General features: G+C 40.5%; 1 protein-coding gene across 1 annotated transcript in view; it reads left to right on the top strand.

The window, feature by feature from the left end:
* The window catches only part of LOC124544986 (venom protease-like), a 206,513-nt gene extending 190,736 nt beyond the window's left edge, over positions 1-15,777 (top strand). Inside the window, exons 7-8 of the mRNA XM_047123746.1 lie at positions 15,309-15,460; positions 15,549-15,777. Coding sequence (XP_046979702.1) covers positions 15,309-15,460; positions 15,549-15,704 — 308 coding nt within the window. The 3' untranslated portion in view covers positions 15,705-15,777. The remainder of the gene's footprint in view (positions 1-15,308; positions 15,461-15,548) is intronic.
* The last annotated feature ends 7,115 nt before the right edge of the window (positions 15,778-22,892 follow it).

Below are 22,892 nucleotides of genomic sequence, written 5' to 3'. Positions count from 1 at the left end.
ACATTTGGAAGTAGTGCTAGATTTTCTGGACAAACATCATGTTAAAATCGATCTGTCACAGTATACAGTAGAACTCATGGGACTTTGTTTGCATAGAGGTATGTAGTTGCAAGCGAGGCAATGTCACAAGACACGCCCCTCACGAAGGTGTTGCTGACTACACTGTTAACATATATGCTAAAGAGTGGGTCTCGTGATAAGATACCAGCAGGTACAGGGAAGGTACTGAGGGTATCCGTTCATACCAATTTACCCTGTGAAGCATTATATGTGGTATAACTGCTGGTGGAAACTGAACAGATAGACAAAATGCATTGTTTTGTTTGCAGAAGCACAGACACATGAGTAGTATTAATGATTATTTTATTATTTTGGATAACTTCAGCATAGATATGGTTAGCCTATTCAGGGGCTTAATGACTGCCACATTTGAGCTTTTAGATGAAGACGAAATTGATAGGTCACATGATGACCAGAACCACAAATGCACCACCGATCCAGCAGTGTTAGGTAAGAAAAAAGTGGGTCACTTGCAAGCTGTGACTGGAAGGCAATGGAAGCTTTGGTACTAGGGTTTATGGGTTTATTTAACATGAAGCATCCTTTACCAGCAACAAATATTACCCAGGTCTGTACATCTACAGGCAATAATGCACCAGATTACAGAAAGCCATACTGCATAGCAAAGTATCTCCAACCAGTAAAGGCGGAGTTTATCGATCAAAAGTTATTGGAGGGTATAAGAGTACAGTGATAGCCTATGGGGTGTGACTGTGATCATCATTCTGAAAAGCTCATCACATGGTACTAATGAGTACAGATTCTGTTGCAGTGACCACTACCAGAACACAAAAACCGTTACTGATACGTATCCCATCCTTACCACCTTAGAAATGTTAGACAACTTAGGGCAGTGTCATTACTTTACAACAGTGGATCTAAGAAGTGAATATCATCAGCTGGAAGCAGTCTCAGAAGATAGACCAAAGACGGCTTCCTTGGTTCCATGGGGACATTTCCAGCATAGGAAGATGCTGCTTGAGCTTAAGAACGGACCAGCCACATTCAAAATGTTATTAGTTGGGGGTTTAAAGACAAATACTTATATGGTATATTTGGATGACATTCTTTGGATGGTATTCTTGAAGTATATGCAAGAGCACGTGAAGTGATTGGAAAGCATACAGGAGACATGGAATAAACCGAAACTAGAGCTTTGGAACAAAAAGAGCAGTCAGTGCAACATGATGGAAAATCGTCACAAAATCGAATGGGTCAAGTGGTGTTAGTCGTTAATCCCTACACACCTAAAGGAAAGACAGAATTGCTTAACTAAACACTGGGGTTGTTGTCAAAGACATTGAGGTGACTTCTCCAGTGAAGTTTCTGACAGAAACATCTATCATCCACGTTAATATGGTAAATCTTTTAAAGGAACGATGGATGGATTGCCACAAACCCCTACCACAGAGTCATGCCGCATGAAAAAGGCAAGATCAGTCAAGAAGCATACACTATTTGGTAAGCATGATGTGCATAGTGTACCCTGAAAACTGAGATCATCCATCGTGTAGTAATATTTGAGTTTACTTATGTTATTTCTGGGATCTATTTAATACATGTCATTATTTTCTATTCTTGTTCGAGTGTATTTTGAATTCATATTAGTTACTGTAGAACGTTACATTTGTATTTTGGTTATGTATTATCTGTTAGTTGTTTTGTATAAGTATTTTGGAAGGAGGAAGAGAATAATGAAAGTTTCTTTCCTCAGGGACAATAAGTAAATGGGTACAAGTGAAGATGTAAGAGGTATTAATAATATCTGAGCATGTGTAAGCTCATGCTCTTACATCATTAGGAGACCTACGGGAATATCTGTAGGAAGAAATCACCATTTGCCCAGCCAGAGAAGGGCAGTCTGAATGCAGACATGTGAAGTACCACTGTTTCTAGGAAAAGTAGGAGCATCAGGATGCCAGAAGGAAATATTGTTTCCATCTCATTTCCAGAGTGTAGGAGTGCATTGGATGTACTTAATCTTTGTACCGGAAACCGTGATCATGAATTCCTATGAGAATGTGAGACCCCAAGGGCAAGATAAAATTTACACAATAGGGGTATTTTGGTGAACAGCACGATTGTGAGATAGCTAGTATAGATTTCTGCCCCCCGGCTGCAATAGCAGCTACAGCTATACTTCAACTAATCCACTATGCGTTGTATTGGTTACAGAAACAGTTGAAAGTACTGCCAGCTCAAAATCTACTCTATCTTAATATTAAATCCCGACGTCATACGCTCTTTAGATACGCTAAAAGCATCTAGGCAAGGGAAGATTTCCATGGGACAAATGCTTCAGCACATTCAGCAATATCAAGAAACCGATGTCAAAATCTAATAAGTATAAGCGTTACAGCCACCAGTCTTGCATGTTTCTGATAGCAATTTGCGTACTTTACTTTTTGTCTCAGACTTGGAAGTAGCCATTCACCGTATTACCTACAAATTAGATACCTGTCCAGAAAACAGCGTAAGAAAAGAACTGTAATCTTGTGGCAGCTTGCAAAATAGTGAAATTTGAAAAGCGTTCAGCAGAACGAAAGTTAGGAAAAATAGTACAGAATTAGGAAAAACAGGTAGATCTATATGTGTCAGCTCACACAAGCGAAAAGTTCGTAAAATGAGCACAGCATACAATTGCATTTAAAAAGTATGAGAGTGTTACAGAGGACGATCAGACGCAAAATTCTGGACTAATCTTTTGGAACAAGAGAAGAGTGTTGCACCGCAGAATAAGTTCAGTGCACATGCCTAAAATTATTAACACTCCATAACTTCAGGTACCAGAGCGTCATTGCAGTAGTCAAACAGTGCAGAAAGACCCAAGCTCGGCAACACTGAATAATTATTGAAGCACTACAGAGAGACAAAGAGAGCTGGCAATCCCAAGTAAATGAGAGCAAATTCGATCATGCACCTAGAGTCACTACGTCAGAGGTCTAAGTTCATCTGTTTAAATAAGGCTTTTGCAGCTCAAAGACATATCCAGTCATCCCGCCATTCTGTCTGTGTTGCTATAACCAGAGAGGAAGATGGCCTGATGATTTTCACTGTAACCACAACACTCTGATTGATGATAGTCCACCTGCTATCTGCTTCCTGACTTCAGTACCAAAATGCGGCCAACATGTTGCAAACAACAGCCATTGTCTGTCGTTGTAGCCTACTGGGTTCTCACGGATGAGGAGAAGACTTATGTGCTGCCAGCCTTCGTTCAGTCAATTGCAGGTGATTTGCAATCTGACATCTCCACACCATCCAGGCATAGCGTATTCGTATAGTCTCTGACTGACTAGAAAATCTGCCGCAGTCTTGATCGATCCGTGGTGGATGAGCAAGGTCTGCTCTTCATGACAACCGACATCCTGGACCACGAAGTTGGCTGTCCTCAGCTAATCATGCGGCGGGCTGTCTATGACAGCACTGACATATGGGCTGTACTGTACCACAAAAATGTTCGAGGCGAATAGTGTCTGCCCATCTCCATGCTGCTGTCTTCACGACAACACTCGGCTGCAGCTCACCTTCCAGTAACTCAATCGTCATGAGCCGGTGATGAGACACAAATGGTTCAAATAGCTCCAAGCACTATGGCACTTAACATCTGAGGTCATCAGTCCCCTAGAACTTAGAACTACTTAAACCTAACTAACCTACACATCCATGTCCGAGGCAGGATTCGAACCCGCGACCGTAGCAGCAGCGCGGTTCCTGACTGAAGCGCCGAAAACCGCTCGGTCAAAATGGCCGGCGATGAGGCACATCTGATGAGGCACATTTGATGAGGCACATCAGCACTTCTTTGAAGCTTGCTCTGATGCTTGATTGCCATCCAGTGCACTGAAATAACCTTATAAATGTGTAAACTCATCCAGGTAATTTAATGTTATTACAGATACCACTGTGTCACTAACTTCTCCAGGCATACTCTGGACCACTCTCTCACATTCTGCGCAGAACCTTCTGTACACAAAGTGACACCCGCTCCCAGGGCACAACATTATTATATTGACGCCTTTTGGGCTCAGCATTACATCATAACGTCAACAAGAAAAATCTTCATACAAATTATGCAGTCACATAAACTAGACCTCACAATCAGTACTCAGCTGAGTTTGTATGGAGACTTTTCTTTTTGATGTCTACTGATGGGCTGCACCCGAAAACCGTTAATTTAATAAATACATTTTGAACAACAAATGACCAGTTAATTCTAGCGTCCTACTCGGTATTGGTATATGTCTCCTCTTTATAACTCCGATTGGCTCATTACAAAATCCTCTACAATCTCAGCAAGTGATGAGTACACTGTTACTTTTACTGCTAGAAAGTTTGTCAGCATGGGAAGTTGGCCGCCGAACTGGCATACAACACCTCGACTTCCATTCAAAATCCACTATGAGTCAGCAAACTTAGAGATGTGCCACACAGTGGTCGACAGCACTACCTGATGACTGCCGCTTACAAGTTATGATTCGTTGGTATCCCAAGGAGAACGCAACAGAACTGTGTTGTCATTTTGGAGAGGTTCTGTATCGACCCAAACAGTACGCAACGGTCTCCACAGGATCAAATTTGACCTCTAGAAATCCACTAGGAATAAGATTACAAACTACTCAGTAACGTGGTGCATGCAGTAGGCAGACAAGGGAACACCTGGAATGGAACCTGGAGCAGTGGTGCCAGGTTCCTGGCGAGTGCAGGATGTGCCTCACCCCTGACGATTGTCATAGAATAGTGTGGAGGCAGCCTGATAGCGATACCTGTCTCAGATATGCTGCCCCACAGATTCAGAATGGACGTGAGTGACACACATTTTGGGCTTGTATCATCTACGTCTCAGGCTTGCTGCCCCACCGATTTAAAAGTGAGGTGGGTCAGTCACATTTCGGCTGATATCATTTACTTCTCCGGCACACTGCTCCACGGATTCTGAAGGAAAGTGTGTCATTCACGATTTTGGCCAGTCCATTGGTTCATTCCAGGCTTCCATTCACCTCTTTTTCTTAGAAATGAGATGGACTCTCAACAGAGATCTTGAACAGTCTCTACACCAGAGGACATCGTGGCGAACTGTGCCTAGCAGCTAGGGCCATATAAAAGTCGGTTCAACTTGATCATTGTTGCTGGAGAGAATTCAATGTTTTTACTTATTTCTGAAAAATGTATTTCTTAAATTTCAGAATTTTTTTAGTTAAATGTTTAGATGGAGTAAAACTTCCGTTCAGGAATTACGCTTTCATTTTTTGGCCAGCACAAATATTTACTGGCAAGTGAAAATGCATAAACAGCAATATCTGAGGTACGCTGCTCCATAGATTCAGAAGGAAGGTGGGTCACTCAAATTTGGGGCTGGTACTGTATATGTCTCAGGCACACTCCCCCCAGATTCAGAAGGGACGTAGATCAGTCACGTTCTGGGTTGCTGTCATGTACATCTAAAACACACTACACCACGGGTTAAGAAGAGAAGTAGGTCAGTCACGTTATGGGATGGCATTTCACAGTAACCTAACTTTCCAGTTTCGTAAGGCTTATCATTTCGTTTCCTGCTCTCCTTGACTCCTAAGCTCATACACTTTCGTAGATTCATAAGTGGCATTAAACTTTGTTCGAAAAGATTATATTGTGAAACAGGTCAAAATCAGAGTATTCTTAACGGTTCTCTGCAGTTTGCTTTATAAATAACATGAGATATAATTCTTATAAGTCGGTTCTCTATTCTAAAAACATTATTCCTTCATGAATAATGGTTTGGTTTTTTGGTTTCCCTAAAAATGATTTCTCAACTTATTAACGTGCGAAAATATCTAGAATAAACAAGTATCTTCAGTTTTAAATTGCCTGAAGGTGTCGTCACATGGACTGCATTCTCGTACGTCCCTGAATTATGGCGCCTCATTATCCTAGATGAATATTTTCCAGTTAGTGTTGTGAGATGTTTCGTTAGCTGCCTTTTCCATAAGACGAATTGCATTCTTTTTTATTCTAACATGCAGTCTGTCAGTCCATGGGTTCATTCCAGGCTTCCATTCACCTCTTTTTCTTAGAAATGAGATGGACTCTCAACAGAGATCTTGAACAGTCTCTACACCAGAGGACATCGTGGCGAACTGTGCCTAGCAGCTAGGGCCATATAAAAGTCGGTTCAACTTGATCATTGTTGCTGGAGAGAATTCAATGTTTTTACTTATTTCTGAAAAATGTATTTCTTAAATTTCAGAATTTTTTTAGTTAAATGTTTAGATGGAGTAAAACTTCCGTTCAGGAATTACGCTTTCATTTTTTGGCCAGCACAAATATTTACTGGCAAGTGAAAATGCATAAACAGCAATATCTGAGGTACGCTGCTCCATAGATTCAGAAGGAAGGTGGGTCACTCAAATTTGGGGCTGGTACTGTATATGTCTCAGGCACACTCCCCCCAGATTCAGAAGGGACGTAGATCAGTCACGTTCTGGGTTGCTGTCATGTACATCTAAAACACACTACACCACGGGTTAAGAAGAGAAGTAGGTCAGTCACGTTATGGGATGGCATTTCACAGTAACCTAACTTTCCAGTTTCGTAAGGCTTATCATTTCGTTTCCTGCTCTCCTTGACTCCTAAGCTCATACACTTTCGTAGATTCATAAGTGGCATTAAACTTTGTTCGAAAAGATTATATTGTGAAACAGGTCAAAATCAGAGTATTCTTAACGGTTCTCTGCAGTTTGCTTTATAAATAACATGAGATATAATTCTTATAAGTCGGTTCTCTATTCTAAAAACATTATTCCTTCATGAATAATGGTTTGGTTTTTTGGTTTCCCTAAAAATGATTTCTCAACTTATTAACGTGCGAAAATATCTAGAATAAACAAGTATCTTCAGTTTTAAATTGCCTGAAGGTGTCGTCACATGGACTGCATTCTCGTACGTCCCTGAATTATGGCGCCTCATTATCCTAGATGAATATTTTCCAGTTAGTGTTGTGAGATGTTTCGTTAGCTGCCTTTTCCATAAGACGAATTGCATTCTTTTTTATTCTAACATGCAGTCTGTCAGTCCATGGGTTCATTCCAGGCTTCCATTCACCTCTTTTTCTTAGAAATGAGATGGACTCTCAACAGAGATCTTGAACAGTCTCTACACCAGAGGACATCGTGGCGAACTGTGCCTAGCAGCTAGGGCCATATAAAAGTCGGTTCAACTTGATCATTGTTGCTGGAGAGAATTCAATGTTTTTACTTATTTCTGAAAAATGTATTTCTTAAATTTCAGAATTTTTTTAGTTAAATGTTTAGATGGAGTAAAACTTCCGTTCAGGAATTACGCTTTCATTTTTTGGCCAGCACAAATATTTACTGGCAAGTGAAAATGCATAAACAGCAATATCTGAGGTACGCTGCTCCATAGATTCAGAAGGAAGGTGGGTCACTCAAATTTGGGGCTGGTACTGTATATGTCTCAGGCACACTCCCCCCAGATTCAGAAGGGACGTAGATCAGTCACGTTCTGGGTTGCTGTCATGTACATCTAAAACACACTACACCACGGGTTAAGAAGAGAAGTAGGTCAGTCACGTTATGGGATGGCATTTCACAGTAACCTAACTTTCCAGTTTCGTAAGGCTTATCATTTCGTTTCCTGCTCTCCTTGACTCCTAAGCTCATACACTTTCGTAGATTCATAAGTGGCATTAAACTTTGTTCGAAAAGATTATATTGTGAAACAGGTCAAAATCAGAGTATTCTTAACGGTTCTCTGCAGTTTGCTTTATAAATAACATGAGATATAATTCTTATAAGTCGGTTCTCTATTCTAAAAACATTATTCCTTCATGAATAATGGTTTGGTTTTTTGGTTTCCCTAAAAATGATTTCTCAACTTATTAACGTGCGAAAATATCTAGAATAAACAAGTATCTTCAGTTTTAAATTGCCTGAAGGTGTCGTCACATGGACTGCATTCTCGTACGTCCCTGAATTATGGCGCCTCATTATCCTAGATGAATATTTTCCAGTTAGTGTTGTGAGATGTTTCGTTAGCTGCCTTATCCATAAGACGAATTGCATTCTTTTTTATTCTAACATGCAGTCTGTCAGTCCATGGGTTCATTCCAGGCTTCCATTCACCTCTTTTTCTTAGAAATGAGATGGACTCTCAACAGAGATCTTGAACAGTCTCTACACCAGAGGACATCGTGGCGAACTGTGCCTAGCAGCTAGGGCCATATAAAAGTCGGTTCAACTTGATCATTGTTGCTGGAGGGAATTCAATGTTTTTACTTATTTCTGAAAAATGTATTTCTTAAATTTCAGAATTTTTTTAGTTAAATGTTTAGATGGAGTAAAACTTCCGTTCAGGAATTACGCTTTCATTTTTTGGCCAGCACAAATATTTACTGGCAAGTGAAAATGCATAAACAGCAATATCTGAGGTACGCTGCTCCATAGATTCAGAAGGAAGGTGGGTCACTCAAATTTGGGGCTGGTACTGTATATGTCTCAGGCACACTCCCCCCAGATTCAGAAGGGACGTAGATCAGTCACGTTCTGGGTTGCTGTCATGTACATCTAAAACACACTACACCACGGGTTAAGAAGAGAAGTAGGTCAGTCACGTTATGGGATGGCATTTCACAGTAACCTAACTTTCCAGTTTCGTAAGGCTTATCATTTCGTTTCCTGCTCTCCTTGACTCCTAAGCTCATACACTTTCGTAGATTCATAAGTGGCATTAAACTTTGTTCGAAAAGATTATATTGTGAAACAGGTCAAAATCAGAGTATTCTTAACGGTTCTCTGCAGTTTGCTTTATAAATAACATGAGATATAATTCTTATAAGTCGGTTCTCTATTCTAAAAACATTATTCCTTCATGAATAATGGTTTGGTTTTTTGGTTTCCCTAAAAATGATTTCTCAACTTATTAACGTGCGAAAATATCTAGAATAAACAAGTATCTTCAGTTTTAAATTGCCTGAAGGTGTCGTCACATGGACTGCATTCTCGTACGTCCCTGAATTATGGCGCCTCATTATCCTAGATGAATATTTTCCAGTTAGTGTTGTGAGATGTTTCGTTAGCTGCCTTTTCCATAAGACGAATTGCATTCTTTTTTATTCTAACATGCAGTCTGTCAGTCCATGGGTTCATTCCAGGCTTCCATTCACCTCTTTTTCTTAGAAATGAGATGGACTCTCAACAGAGATCTTGAACAGTCTCTACACCAGAGGACATCGTGGCGAACTGTGCCTAGCAGCTAGGGCCATATAAAAGTCGGTTCAACTTGATCATTGTTGCTGGAGAGAATTCAATGTTTTTACTTATTTCTGAAAAATGTATTTCTTAAATTTCAGAATTTTTTTAGTTAAATGTTTAGATGGAGTAAAACTTCCGTTCAGGAATTACGCTTTCATTTTTTGGCCAGCACAAATATTTACTGGCAAGTGAAAATGCATAAACAGCAAATTTCAGCGACGCAATTTCTGTTAACGAAGAGCTCTCAGACGGGAGAAATTGATCGTAGTGTATATGAGTAAACGTGTGAGCTATTGAGTTTCTGTATGGAAATGGATGAGTAATATTTAGGAATAGATGAACAGATGCACGCAATCAAGAATGTACACTTCCTTAACTTTACATTAGCGTAACACAAGGAAGAAGCAGAAATTGTGACGACACATAAACTTGTAACTGCGTCCTTATATAGACCACTGACTTACCCCAAGACGTAACCGAAAATTTTAATGCAGACTTAATTTCACTCTCCGTAGTGGAGACTTTAATCATGAAGAATCGATTGGGGTAATTATATTTTTGTAAGTAATGAGAAAGACAAGACAGCCTGTGAAACAATACTAAATGCTTCTTCTGAAAACTACTTAGAACAGACATTATGTAAACGCACTCGCAACGTATAACAGACATAATGGCAATAAACAGATCTGACTTCTTTGACGATTTCCACAATGAAACTGGTATCAAGGATCTTCAGGCAATTGCAGCAGAAATGATCACCAAAGTGAAACGATCAGTTAAAATAAGTAGAAAGATTCACATGCTCAGTAAACTAGGTAAAGAGGCGTCCTTATATCGACCGTAGAATGGTTCAAGTTTAGAAGAATAGTTGACCGAGTACTGGACGTACAGGATGGTCGAAACAGTCTGACAAGCTTGTCAGTGTGTGGCAAGGTAGGTTGTGCAGAGCAACAATCCAAGTTAATCAGTACTGAAGTTAACTAATCAGCTGCCCTGCGCGCGCAAATTCAAGCGTCCACCCACATACAAAAAAATGTTTCAAATAGCTCTGAGCACTAAGGGACTTACCTTCTGAGGTCAACAGTCCCCTAGAACTTAGAACTACTTAAACCTAACTAACCTAAGGACATCACGCACATCCATGCCCGAGGCAGGATTCGAACCTGCGACCGTAGCGGTCGCGCGGGTCTAGACTGTAGCGCCTAGAACCACTCGGCCACCCACATACAATTAGTGTCAGTTGTTCTCATAGCGTAGATGATAGCCCACGAGACTGCTCCGCCTTTGGCTCCCATTCGATCTTACCACCACCATCCCATGACCAATTTTTGTATCGCTCCCTTGTTCGGTTTTAGGAAACCAAATGAAAAGCACGTTTGGCGACACCGTCTCTGGCTGGCTGCTCGAATTTGCGCGCGCAAGAGCGTGACTGGATACCTTCCGTGCTAATTAACTCGGAAACGGTGCATCGTACGGATTTTTTTTTTTTTTTTTGAACAGTCATTTCTCTGCACAACCTATTCTGCAATATGCTTAGAAGCTTTTAATCCTGTGTATGTGTCTAGTAGAACAGTTTATGGTGGGAGGGACCCTCCACGGTATATTAGGACTGAAAAGAAACTTCTAAGGAAGCAGCGAGTACTCAAAGCATGCTATAGATACAGGTACGTTAAATGAAACGCACTGTGTTTCAGAAGGGCAATGCATCAAGCTATCAATGACTATTGTAGTAGAATCTTACAGAAACACTTCTCACCACTAATCAGTGACACTGGAACTCAAATTGATAGCATCAAAGTAAAAACAGAAATTCTGAACTCTCGCATCAAATTTTCCTGTAAAAAGGAAAAGTTAGGTGTACTGTTGCAGTTTAACTCTCGCTTCACTTCAGAGATGAGCGATATAGTTATTAGTATCAACAGCGTAGAGAAGTAGCTGAAATTGTTAAAACTGAACAAAACCCCACGATTGGACCTAACAAATGTCAGATTCTATACAGAATTTGCAGCTAATTATCCCATCTTTCAACCATATTATACTATAGATCGCTTGAATAAAAATTGAACTCAGTAGTTGGAAGAAAGCACAGGTCACATTGGCCTACAGGAATGAAAGCAGAAGTGATCCAGAAAATTATTGTCTGGTATCAGACTTCCATATGTTGTAGAATCTTAGAATCTATTGTGATGTCGTACGAAATCTATCACGTGCCTTCTGATGTGTCATCTTGGAAGCCATGGATCAGGGTAATCAGGTGAATGCAATATTTCTTGACTTAAAAGGCGTATGATTAAGTACCAGACCAATGTTTATCAATGAAAGTACTATAATATGGAGTATCAAATGATATTTTGTGACTGGATTGATCATTTTTTGATAGGGAGGACGCACCACGTTATCTTGGACGGAAAGTGATCGTCAGGTGTAAAAGTACCTTCAGTCGCGCCTGAGGGAAGTGAGGCCCTTTCTGTTAATGCTGTACGTTAATGGCCTGTGGGATAAAAATATTTTTAGGACTGGACGAAAAAACACTTGAGACATTTGCGACGGCACTTCAGTGGGTCCTAGCAAGCCTAGAATTACATCTGGAGGAGGTCCAGAAGGTACTACAACACACACAAGATACTAGATCACTAGATCACTCTGTTACAGTTTGTACAACATAAAATACTTAACTTGGAAAAAATCCATATCCATAGGAATGTCATTTATTTGTTACGGTTGCTGTACTACCGGCCGCCGTGGCCGAGCGGTTCTAGGCGCTTCAGTCCAGAACCACGCTGATGCTGCGGTCGCAGTTTCGAATCCTGCCTCGGGCATGGATGTGTGTGATATCCTTAGGTTAGTTAGGTTTAAGTAGTTCTAAGTTCTAGGGGACTGATGACCTCAAATGTTAAGTCCCATAGTGCTTAGAGCCACTTGAACCATTTTGGTTGCTGTACTCTGTAACTTATCACTTGATACAATTGAGAATGATAGGATCTTCTCACAATATACGGCTGGCTACACTGAAGGGAAAAAAACCGCAACACCAAGAAGTTGTACGACATAAACGAAAGTTGGTAGGCTGTTTCCACATATGGAAGATGAAAATCTTTGAGATAGGACGTGGTGAGTTGATGTTAGTCAAGAATGCCTTTAAGGCGATGAAGATGCGATTATTAGCACTTCACTAAGTTTGAACGAGGCCATGTAATTGGGCTACGAGAAGCTGGATGTTCCTTCTGCGACACTGGAGAAAGTCTTGGGAGAAATGTAACCACTGTACATGATTGCTGGCAGCTATTGTCACGGGAATGCACGGTTGTAGAGACCGGGCTCCGGCAGGGCCACTTCGTAGTACCGAAAGGGAAGACCGCCGTGTTTGGCGTATGGCTCTCGCACATTGCACTGCGTCTGCAGAAGCAATTTCAGCAGCAGTTGGCACCACATTGACACAACAAACTGTTACAAATCGGTTACTTCAAGGACAGCTCAAAGCCAGGCACCCTATATGTGGTGACGATGTGCAGTGATTGTGTCTTTCAGGGTACATGAAGACGCACACCACGCCTAATCTCCTACGGGCTCTTGTGCGGATCAGTGTCTCCAAGTAAGGGGTTCATGGGTAGGTTAGTCAGTAGTGACTAACACGCTGGAAATTTGTGTCGGAAGCGAAGTAAGGCAACTCCTCGCGTGAAGCGGGAAACCCGTGTTTAACCCCCGGTCTGGCACAAATTTTCACCTGTTGCCACTGATACGCTGAGAGAAAAAATACGCAACATCAAGAAGGAGTTGTATAGCTTGTGTAGAAAGTTGGTAGGCGTGTGTTTACATTCCAAAGGAAATGTCTATTCAAATTTCGCGCCAGTAACATAAGAGTGGCGCTAGAAGCGTCTCTATGAGAATGCAAATCAGGTTTGCTTTAAATACACTCTGTAACGGTCGTGAGCATTATTTACCTTTGAGATGGGATGTGGTGAGCTGATGTTAGTCAAGATTGTCTTTAAGACAACAAAGACGCCATTATCAACACCTCACTGAGTTTGAAGGCGATCATGTAATAGAGGTATGAGAAGCTGGATGTTCCTTCTGCGATACTGCAGAAAGACTAGGCAGGAAGTGGCCACTGTATATGATAGCTGGCAGCAGTGGTCACGAGAATATACGGTCGCAAGAAGACCAGGCTCTGTGGCACTACTGAAACGGAGGGTACTGAAAGGGATGTTCCCATATAGCTATGGCGCATTGTTCTGCAGTTGAGTAGCAGTTGGCACTACAGTGACACAACGAACAGTTACAAGCGGTTACTTCAAGAACAGCTCTGAGCCAAATGCCCTGTAGCGTGCGTTCCACTGATCCCAAATCACCGCCATTTGCGACTTCAGTGGAGTCAAGCGAGAGCTCCTTTGGTGGGAAAGTAGGAGGCATGTTGTGGTTTCTGAGGAAAGCTGGTTCTGCCTCTGTGCCGGTGACTGCTGTGCGTTGGTTAGAAGGAGGTACCCAGGAGGGTACTTCATAATATTTTACGGCTGTAGCTGTTACCAGTGGTTTGTCGTCAATAGTGTAATCAAACAGTAAAGTTTCTCTTCGAGTGTTTGTGCACAATACCTTACATTTATTAACGTTGAAAATCTTCTGCCAGTTCCTGCATCAAGCGCCAATTCTCTATAGGTCTTCCGGTACATCACAGTAGCTGAACGACTTTGTGACTTTGGTACATGCAACAGCATTGACCGCAAACACTGTCGCAGAGCTTCCGACGCTATTTACCAGAGTATTTGTATATACTGTGAGTAGTAACAGCTCTTTAACGCTCCCGTGGGGCATGGTCAAGGTTACTTTTATATCCGACTATTTGACTGAATACGTTCCTGTCAAATTTATTGCGCTGCAGGTATGAAAAGAAAAAGACGTCAGGCGGACGGTGTAAGCCTTGAAAGAATGCACGTGGTCAAAGACAATATGATATTTACGTGGTACACTACTACCCTTCTGCCATCCCCAGGCATCCGATGCAAATGACCCCCGTATCACAACATAATAATATTTGTTGCCATCTGTCACTTCAGAACAATCTAACGTCTGTCAAATTCGCTTTAAACAGAAAATTTTCTATTCTTCATCCGTGGAAATGACAGCAATGATTCGTATAGATCTCTGTGTTTTGTTGCCGGCCGGGGTGGCCGAGCGGTTCTAGGCGCTACAGTCTGGAACCGCGCGACCGCTATGGTCGCAGGTTCGAATCCTGCCTCGGGCATGGATGTGTGTGATGTCCTTAGGTTAGTTAGGTTTAAGTAGTACTAAGTTCTAGGGAACTGATGACCTCAGATGTTGGGTCCCATAGTGCTCAGAGCCATTTGAACCATTTTTGTGTTTTGTTTTGTACCTTTAGGACCATGAAGCGCAACTTCCACATGACCAAGCGAAACTAGTCCATGACAGAGAAACAGGCGTAATGTTGTGGCTTAACATCTGTATTAAAACATAAATATTTTTTGCCTGTATTCACTAACATTTATGAAAATTACTGTGCTGAGGTCTACTCCGTAGAAGACACCCACTCATTAAAATATTGACCTCCATGAAAATACTGCACATACATTCACCAGTATCTCTGATTGTATGGTTGCTATAAATTCAAATTACTGATAAAATAGATCAGTGAGTAATGGATAGAATGAAAGAGGCAATCTAAAACACCTTGAATTCTCCGGCCAATTAAATTGGTAAGGAGCTCTGGCACAGACACTCTTTTCTTATTGTCAGTGAGATATTAGGGGCAAAGATCTTGTTTCTTTCATTGTCAGTCATGAGGAAAAAAAGGGTGTAGAATACTGGTTGCATGCGCAAACTTTTTACTCTCACTGCTGATTTCTCGTATTTCAGTAGCTATTAAAGAACGACAATTTCGTGCACTAATGACTGACATTAGCACCATTAATGTAAAGTGGTATCGAAAGAAGCTTGATTTAAAAACTTAAACGTTTACTTAGAAACAACTTGACTTCGTAATTGCAGGCGGGCCTTCAAGCGCAGATCTCCTGGAAACACAGCTGCCAGTCGTTGAACCAGAGACATGCGAGAAGGCGTACGAACGATTTAATGCGGCAGTAATTGACGACAGGGTTCTGTGCGCCGGATTTGCTAAGGGCGGGAAGGATGCTTGCCAGGTAAGTCTCTTTACAAGACTGTTTCCGAGCTGCAGCACATTCGAGTTGTATATTATGAATACAACCACGCGCGATGTCTTCATTTCAGGGAGACTCTGGCGGTCCTCTGATGCTCCCACAGGGGAGGATATTCTACACCATCGGGGTCGTGTCCTACGGCCACAACTGCGCCGAACCGGGAGTCCCAGGAGTATACACGAGGGTCACAAAATTCCTTGACTGGATCAAGAACAATATTGACTGAATCATCAAACTCTGTTTCAGTTGTTAATGAAACAAAACTTTAACACTAATAAACTTTTTTAATTCATTGTTAATTAGTTTAATTTTATTTCACAGAATGAAACTTTGTTTTCAAAGTACAGCAGAAAAGTATGGTAAGGCGATGTAGTTATAAAGAAGGTCATAGTTATATATAACGATCTAAAAAATGACAGTCGTCAGCTTCGATTTATTCCCCTTGATTTCACAGACAAAATTTTGTGATACGCTTCCGATAGCTGCGGCAGTACGTGACTATATTCTACAATAGATATCTTCCTTTCATCAATAATTTTTACCTGCCATTGGTAACCATAATATAATATTCATAGATTTCGTATCTAATATCTAATTTCAGGAAAATTAGGCAGTGAGTACAGTTAAAGCTTTGACAACTAATGTGAACGTTACAGGTACCATGGAATTCTTGATTGCTAGTATCACAGGTCAGTCGTAATGTACTAAAAATTATATCCTCCAATAAGTACCTCGTTAGAATCTATGGAGCCTTTGTACACCATATCATGCTCTGTCTCAAAAGATTATTTGATTTATTATTTTATTCACAGCTGTAATTTTCAGCAATTGTAGTATATATTTCAGAATAAAATTTAATCGTCAGTTGCAAATATATTTTTGTTTCGCTTTATCGGTTTTGACAAATTAATTTGACATCTTCAGAAGCCCACAAAATTATAGATATTATAAATCTATAGACATTGGCTATACATTTATGTGAAGTATAAGAAGTATATTACAAAATCTTGCTTAGTGTTGGTTTACCATATGTCAATGGCTTCTTCACAGAAGCATAGTAGCATGATATATGCAAAACTGTACCTATCGTATGTAATTATTGTAAACACAGGTTGACAATTTAAAGTGGCTGAATCACATCTATGAACACGTCAAGCTGCGCATATGTAGGCCTACATATTGCACATGATTACCGTAAACACAGATTGACTAATTTAGTCACATCTATGTACATAGCAAGCAGTTGTGCTAGCAGTAAGAAACATACATAAAAGCATATAAAAAGTATAACTAACATATATAAAGAAGTTATAGATAATATATTTGAAAAAAACAATACATATAGTCCTAATACATAAAAGGAATGCGCTAATTTTCACATTTTATGAGAGAATCTATGAGATCAAAATTGCATCTACTTCTAATGCAATGTGACCAATCAACAAATCCTTCCAAATTAAGCAGGAGTATTTATATGTTGGAAATTCTTCTAAAAAGTTCATTTATAGGTCTTGCAAACTGTATGTAAAATTTCCATGTTAAGCAAGGATGGAGGAGGAAGAGTGTGTTTCTCGATTTTGAGATGTTTTGCAAAAGCTGATTTACGTTAGAACCATATCCCATGTATTTTTCAAATGTATTGTACACAACTTCTTTATAATATACCTTACTTATACTTAGTATGCTTTTATACATGTTTCTTGCTGCTATCACAACAGTTCGACATATATGGAGATGTGATTCAGTTACTGTAAATTGTCAATGTTTACAATAACCACATACAATATGTATATTGTTGGGCATTTCATGGCATTATGCTTCTATGAAGAAGGTATAGACATCTGCTAAACCAATACTAATTAAGTTATTGTAAATATAATTCTTATACTTTACATAAATTTAATGAAGACTTAGTGCATCGAATTTGGGAGAAAAGAATCTTGTGGTACAGCTTGACTGACGCAAGGGATAGTTTGACAGGACACATTCTACGGCTTCAAAGAATAGTCAGTATGCTAGTGGAGGGAACTTTTGGGGGTGATAATTGTGGAGGGACACCAAGGTTAGACTACAGTAAGGAGAGTCAAATGGACATAGGTTATAGTAGTTATGCAACAATGAAGAGACTTGAGCGACTTCAGACTAGACTTTGGATTGGAGACCACAACAACAACAACAGCAAAACGGACAGAGGTGAAACACTACAAATTACTGACTTCTGAAAGGTTACACCTTTTTCAGCGCTAACAAGTAGGCCGTTTGTATTACTCAGTAACTATATCGCACATCAGATGCCATACTTCTTTATGTCCTATCGAGTTTCATACAGACCAATTCTGCACAAGGAAGGTATGTCAAAGGCCGTGTACACCCCTGACAGCTAATATGAAATGCCCATGTCTGGAGAGGTAGTAGAGATGAACTTGCTGCCGGGATTCTAACGATGATTATTCTGTCTCCGACAGTGTAAGGCGCCAGAAACGTTCCTGCTTTCATGGATCTTGATTTTTAAAGTGATTGAGGAAGATTTGGGGAAAGATGTCACAACTTTAAAAAAAGGAAATTTCATTCTAGAAGGAAAAAATCTCCAGTTGCAGATTTAACAGAAAAAAATGAATGTACTCAGATAATATACGTCCACAATATTCAGCCTTCATTAACTTTAAGCATTGCTAAATAGGAGTACATGAATAGAAAATCTAGCTAAGGTGTACAGAAACTACACAACTCGATGCAAAGTAACTTGCGTTGTGCATAGAGCGGCATTGTGCTAGATGGAGAATATTGGAGGGAATTCGCTTAAGCCAGAGAGAGAATGTGTACTAATTCAAGTAACAAAGGGAAGATCACGGTGAGATCTTACTGGTCTTATCAGTCGGTGGCCTAGATCGTCGAACTTGTCATGCGAACGAAGCAATGTGCGTATGCGAGCGACATTGCCGAGTTCTGTTCAAATTAAAATGTTACTGAATTCAAGGCGGCAAATGGGTACAGCAAAACGCGTCTGCGTGCTGCATCTGTTCTACAAAATAATGATCAGGCGTGTTGGAGGATGGCTGTTAGTGCACTGTTGCCAGATCGTGAGTTACAAGCATTTGACAGTCACATGTATCTCTGTTACTCGTTGTAATAGTTTCCGCTTTGGCCAGAATCGATATAATTACATTTGCGCTGAAATACTGATTAGGCTATGTCAGTCATACCGTCATGGAAGCGATGTATATGTACATTATTTGAATTTAAAGACATTTGAAAAACCTCGCTGTTCCATTCGTTATTTGCAAGCTACAGGGTGTAAAATTATTACAGACAACATCAGGAATTAAATATTTACATGAAGTGTAAGTGCACGTAAATCAGTGACAAAAACGCATATCTGGATAAAAAAATACTTTAATTTGTGGAATTGCAATCAAATTAGCAAGTTAACGAAAATGCATAATTGCTCAAATTTAGTTGTATTCATTTCCGAATATCAGTCATCTGCCTTGTTTGTTTAGTTACATCCGCAAACTATCTTACGTTCTTTAAGAAAACCAGTCTTCACTGACCCCACATACACAACAGTCAGCCTAGCCCCTTTCCCAACAGGTAGCTTAAGGCCATCACTTTGATTAGAATTCTGCCATGTGTACTTTAGTGATTGGTTTTGAGTAACCCAAATTTCATCCAAATAGAATAGAGGTCGCATGTCACATGAAGTACCCAGAGAATTCACCGTTCACAAAATATTAATTCTGGAGACCACTATATTGTTGCGTTAAAGTAAAAGTTGTCTACCGGCATTCTGTTGCTTGTATTTAAATCCTATATTGTTTAATCTGCGTCTCAAAAATATAGCAGATCCAGTAAAAGTTTTTTTTCAGTCAATTTTTTCCTCAATTTGTCTGATGTTCGATATTCGCCATTGTCATAAAATCCATAGACTGTCCACCTGACAATGTCTTTTGGTAAGTTGACTAGTTCGGTTAAAGAGCTGTGCTGTTTAATATTTTTCCTTGGAGAACTGAATGAACGTTCGAGATTTTCTTTCAAGACACACGCGCTGGACAGTTCTTAAACCAGCACCAGAAGTAGCCAGTAACGTAGCAAAGTTTTTTTCTTAGAATGATTATTTTTTCAGTAACATATCACCGCGTTTCCTGATATCATCGCTATTGATTCTGCTTACCTTCCGCAAATCTTTTCTAACGAACGTACATGTAGATGTTAACACTTCGCCATCATTGTCTAGAGGATGTTTTAATATTTATAGACACTGTGGATTATGGATTTGCTTTACCGCTGAACTCAACTGCCTCTTTCAGTCGTATTCTTTCTTGCTGTCAAAGCACTACTTGGTGGAGTTTCTCAGAAACCCTACCCACATTGCACAGGGGAAGTATCTTTTTCATCCTGCTTTTCCATTTTCGGGTTACACAAACACTTCCAATCACAATCAGTAAATAAACTGCACAAATAATACCACGAGATATACTTCCTCACTTCGAGTGAAACTGCTGAAACTAATAACTCAATAAGGAATGAAAAACAAGAGCTGTGCGAAAATCTACACACCGCCTCGCTACTGTTGCTCGAACGAGGCAACTACGGACGCTCAGTTTCGAATGTTTTGAGATACAGCACTACGTGAGACTACGTGCGGTATCAGCACTCTCGCAAACCATCCGCCAGTACTCTTAGCCGGAGCTATAGTTGGCATCGAAGCTGGAATTGAATGGTACTAGGCAACGACTTCTAGTCCAGGTGGTGCTGGGCTGGGGCGGTGGTGGTCCGACCTTTAATGGCACTGGAGGAGCCACCACTAAGCTTCTGACCCTAAAACGTATCCATTGGTCATCTTATGTGGAGGGACAACTGCCAAAGCCTACCTGCTGTGACGTAGGGAAATGACCACGTCTTTTGCCGACAAAAGTTTTAGATTCTGGCTCGGTCCCAACCGCATGAAAAGCCGTCCTCACTGTGTTTCTGCACCTACATGTGGAAGAGGTAACCGTTTTGAAACTTGAAGAGTTTTCACTGGTTGCCGCCTCTTTGAATCTTATCGCAAAATGACAGTAGACGAAAACCGTTTCCATATTTCAGTTTCTCAGTACTCAGGAATAATAATAATAATAAAAATAATAGTCTTCTTAACTCAGAACTTTTATTAACGGGTTGCATAGCAACTGAAAATTAAAGAAACCTGAAATAAAATTGATACCAAGGAAATGAGTACATCGGTGGATTATTCAGTATCGAAGGGGTCTTACTCTGTAATCAGATTGCGTGATTTTTGATTATTACTCGTTTCTTTTTTTGACCGAGGGCTAGGGCGGTTGCACACACCTGCGTCTGGCGAGTTTCATTACAAGTATTTTTCTCATGCTCTTCTTCATTACTTCTGGTCGTCGCTGGTTAAGTGCTTCTTCATTCCGACAAGTGGCATAACTATTTTTCTTTCGAAAATGTCCTACGACAATTGGCATTCCATGAGATCAACGTCTCATATTTCTGAACAGATGTATTAACTCGAAGTCAGACTTTCATATCGTGCACCAACCAATTCTGATGACTCCTGTTATGACAACCTGGCATAAATTAAGAGCAAATAAAACTGTGTAACTGATACCGATGTCGGCAATATCCCCTTAAATTGATGACATCCACTATGTTCTGTATTTGACGGCAGCACAGTAGCACACACACATGTAGGTTCATTATCACCTTCAAGTATTTGACAAGACAGTAAATTGACATTCTATTTTGCAGACTAAGCTTTACAGTGGAAAACCTCTCTTATGCATCTTGTTAACCTGCAGAAGGTAGGTATAACTAGGACATGTGCGTCTGATGAATACTTCTTTAGTGTCAGTTCCATCACAATAGCAAATACTGTATCTTATGTGCGTCCAAACCAAAGATGGCAGAAACAGGCTACTTGTCCTGCGGAACAATGATGGGAAATTCACATTTTAGTAATAAAATGCCCAGCATGGCGCAATCAGATTACTTGTGCAATATAAAACTTCAAGATGGCAGAAGGATGTCATTTATCATACGTAAAAACAAGGGGGAACGCTGATTTGTGAAGTAACATTGCTGGCAGTCAACTTGGCTCTGGTACAAGAGACTCTTTGAGACTGGCTGGTCGGTGGACTTCACTGTGTTCAGATTGCTGAATTGTGAATGTTTGTTTCACCAATAAAAAGAGTTCTACAGAGTTTTAGGACCTTGGGTTTACTTAAGATAATCATCTTGTGTAACGACACTGGTGACTCCCAGTGTTGTTGATTACATAGAAATTCATCATTTCCGACAGTTGCGCAATGACAATTTTGCTGGCGCTGTACAACTTTCACTGGCAGACATCTCTTCATACACTGTGCCAGTCACTATGGATAAAACAATGAATGCAGCCCTTGTGATAAAAAGTAACAGTGACACTCTCCTGGAGAGTGCTACACCAGTGTGCAACAAAGTTGAACAATGGAATCTGCCAAACAATGTCCTTTCACACCCTATTCAAGACTGCTCAACTGACCGCACACATATTAAATCACATTTGATCAGTCAATCATGCTGCACTTAAATGCGACCATGCCACAATTCATGCAGCTGGCTGCAACTCCTAGCACGCTGTTTACCGTGCAACACATTGTGCTGCTGTCAAATATATGTCCAGTTGTACTACCGATACGAACATCATCATGGCAACCAGTCAACTACAGGAGCCGTCTCGAACTACTGCCTTCCAGACAAGACCAGCCAGTGTTGTGGTTTACCATTGTGGACAATATCTTCACTTCGAATGCACCAGTTTGCGATGCCACCAAGTTCATTATGCTCCTAAGCCACTTAAGAGGAAATAACACACAATAAGTTACAGAATCCTTGTGCCTCTCATACGCAATAAATATGAAACTGCTAAAGCTGCTCTACTTTGTTGCATCAACTGCTCCCCAAAGGAACAAATTTACCGTGTCCTTTACAATAAAGTGCTTAATGATGAAACACAAACGCAGTTATGGTGCCGCCTTTGAACACAGATTGACATTCATCTCATGCCCAACCATACGCTATGGAGTCTGTAGGTTTTGAAACTTCCTCTGCGAGTACAACTGGCTATGGTTGCCCATAAGCTCGAACCTTTGGACACTTGTTTGAAACTAATGGATCGAGTTCACTCGGTCACGCAACATAAATAGTGGATTAATAATGTAGACAACAATGGCAGTGGACATGATATACAGGTTCTCCAGCTGCATACACAATGGCCTTTCAACCACAAGCTGAGACAACTCCACCCAACACTGATGTCACTGCATCAGCGCAGAGAGAAGATCTATGCATGGAATGAAGAAACCCTTGCTTTTCTGCCATTCTTGCCATACCTGTGTCTGCATAGAACAACAACAACCACATCAGACTGACA

The sequence above is a fragment of the Schistocerca americana genome, chromosome 1 (genome assembly GCF_021461395.2).
Source record: "Schistocerca americana isolate TAMUIC-IGC-003095 chromosome 1, iqSchAmer2.1, whole genome shotgun sequence".
In the NCBI taxonomy this organism is placed as follows: domain Eukaryota; kingdom Metazoa; phylum Arthropoda; class Insecta; order Orthoptera; family Acrididae; genus Schistocerca; species Schistocerca americana.
Note: the sequence above shows the minus strand (reverse complement) of the source record. Positions and strands in the feature narration are given on the sequence as shown.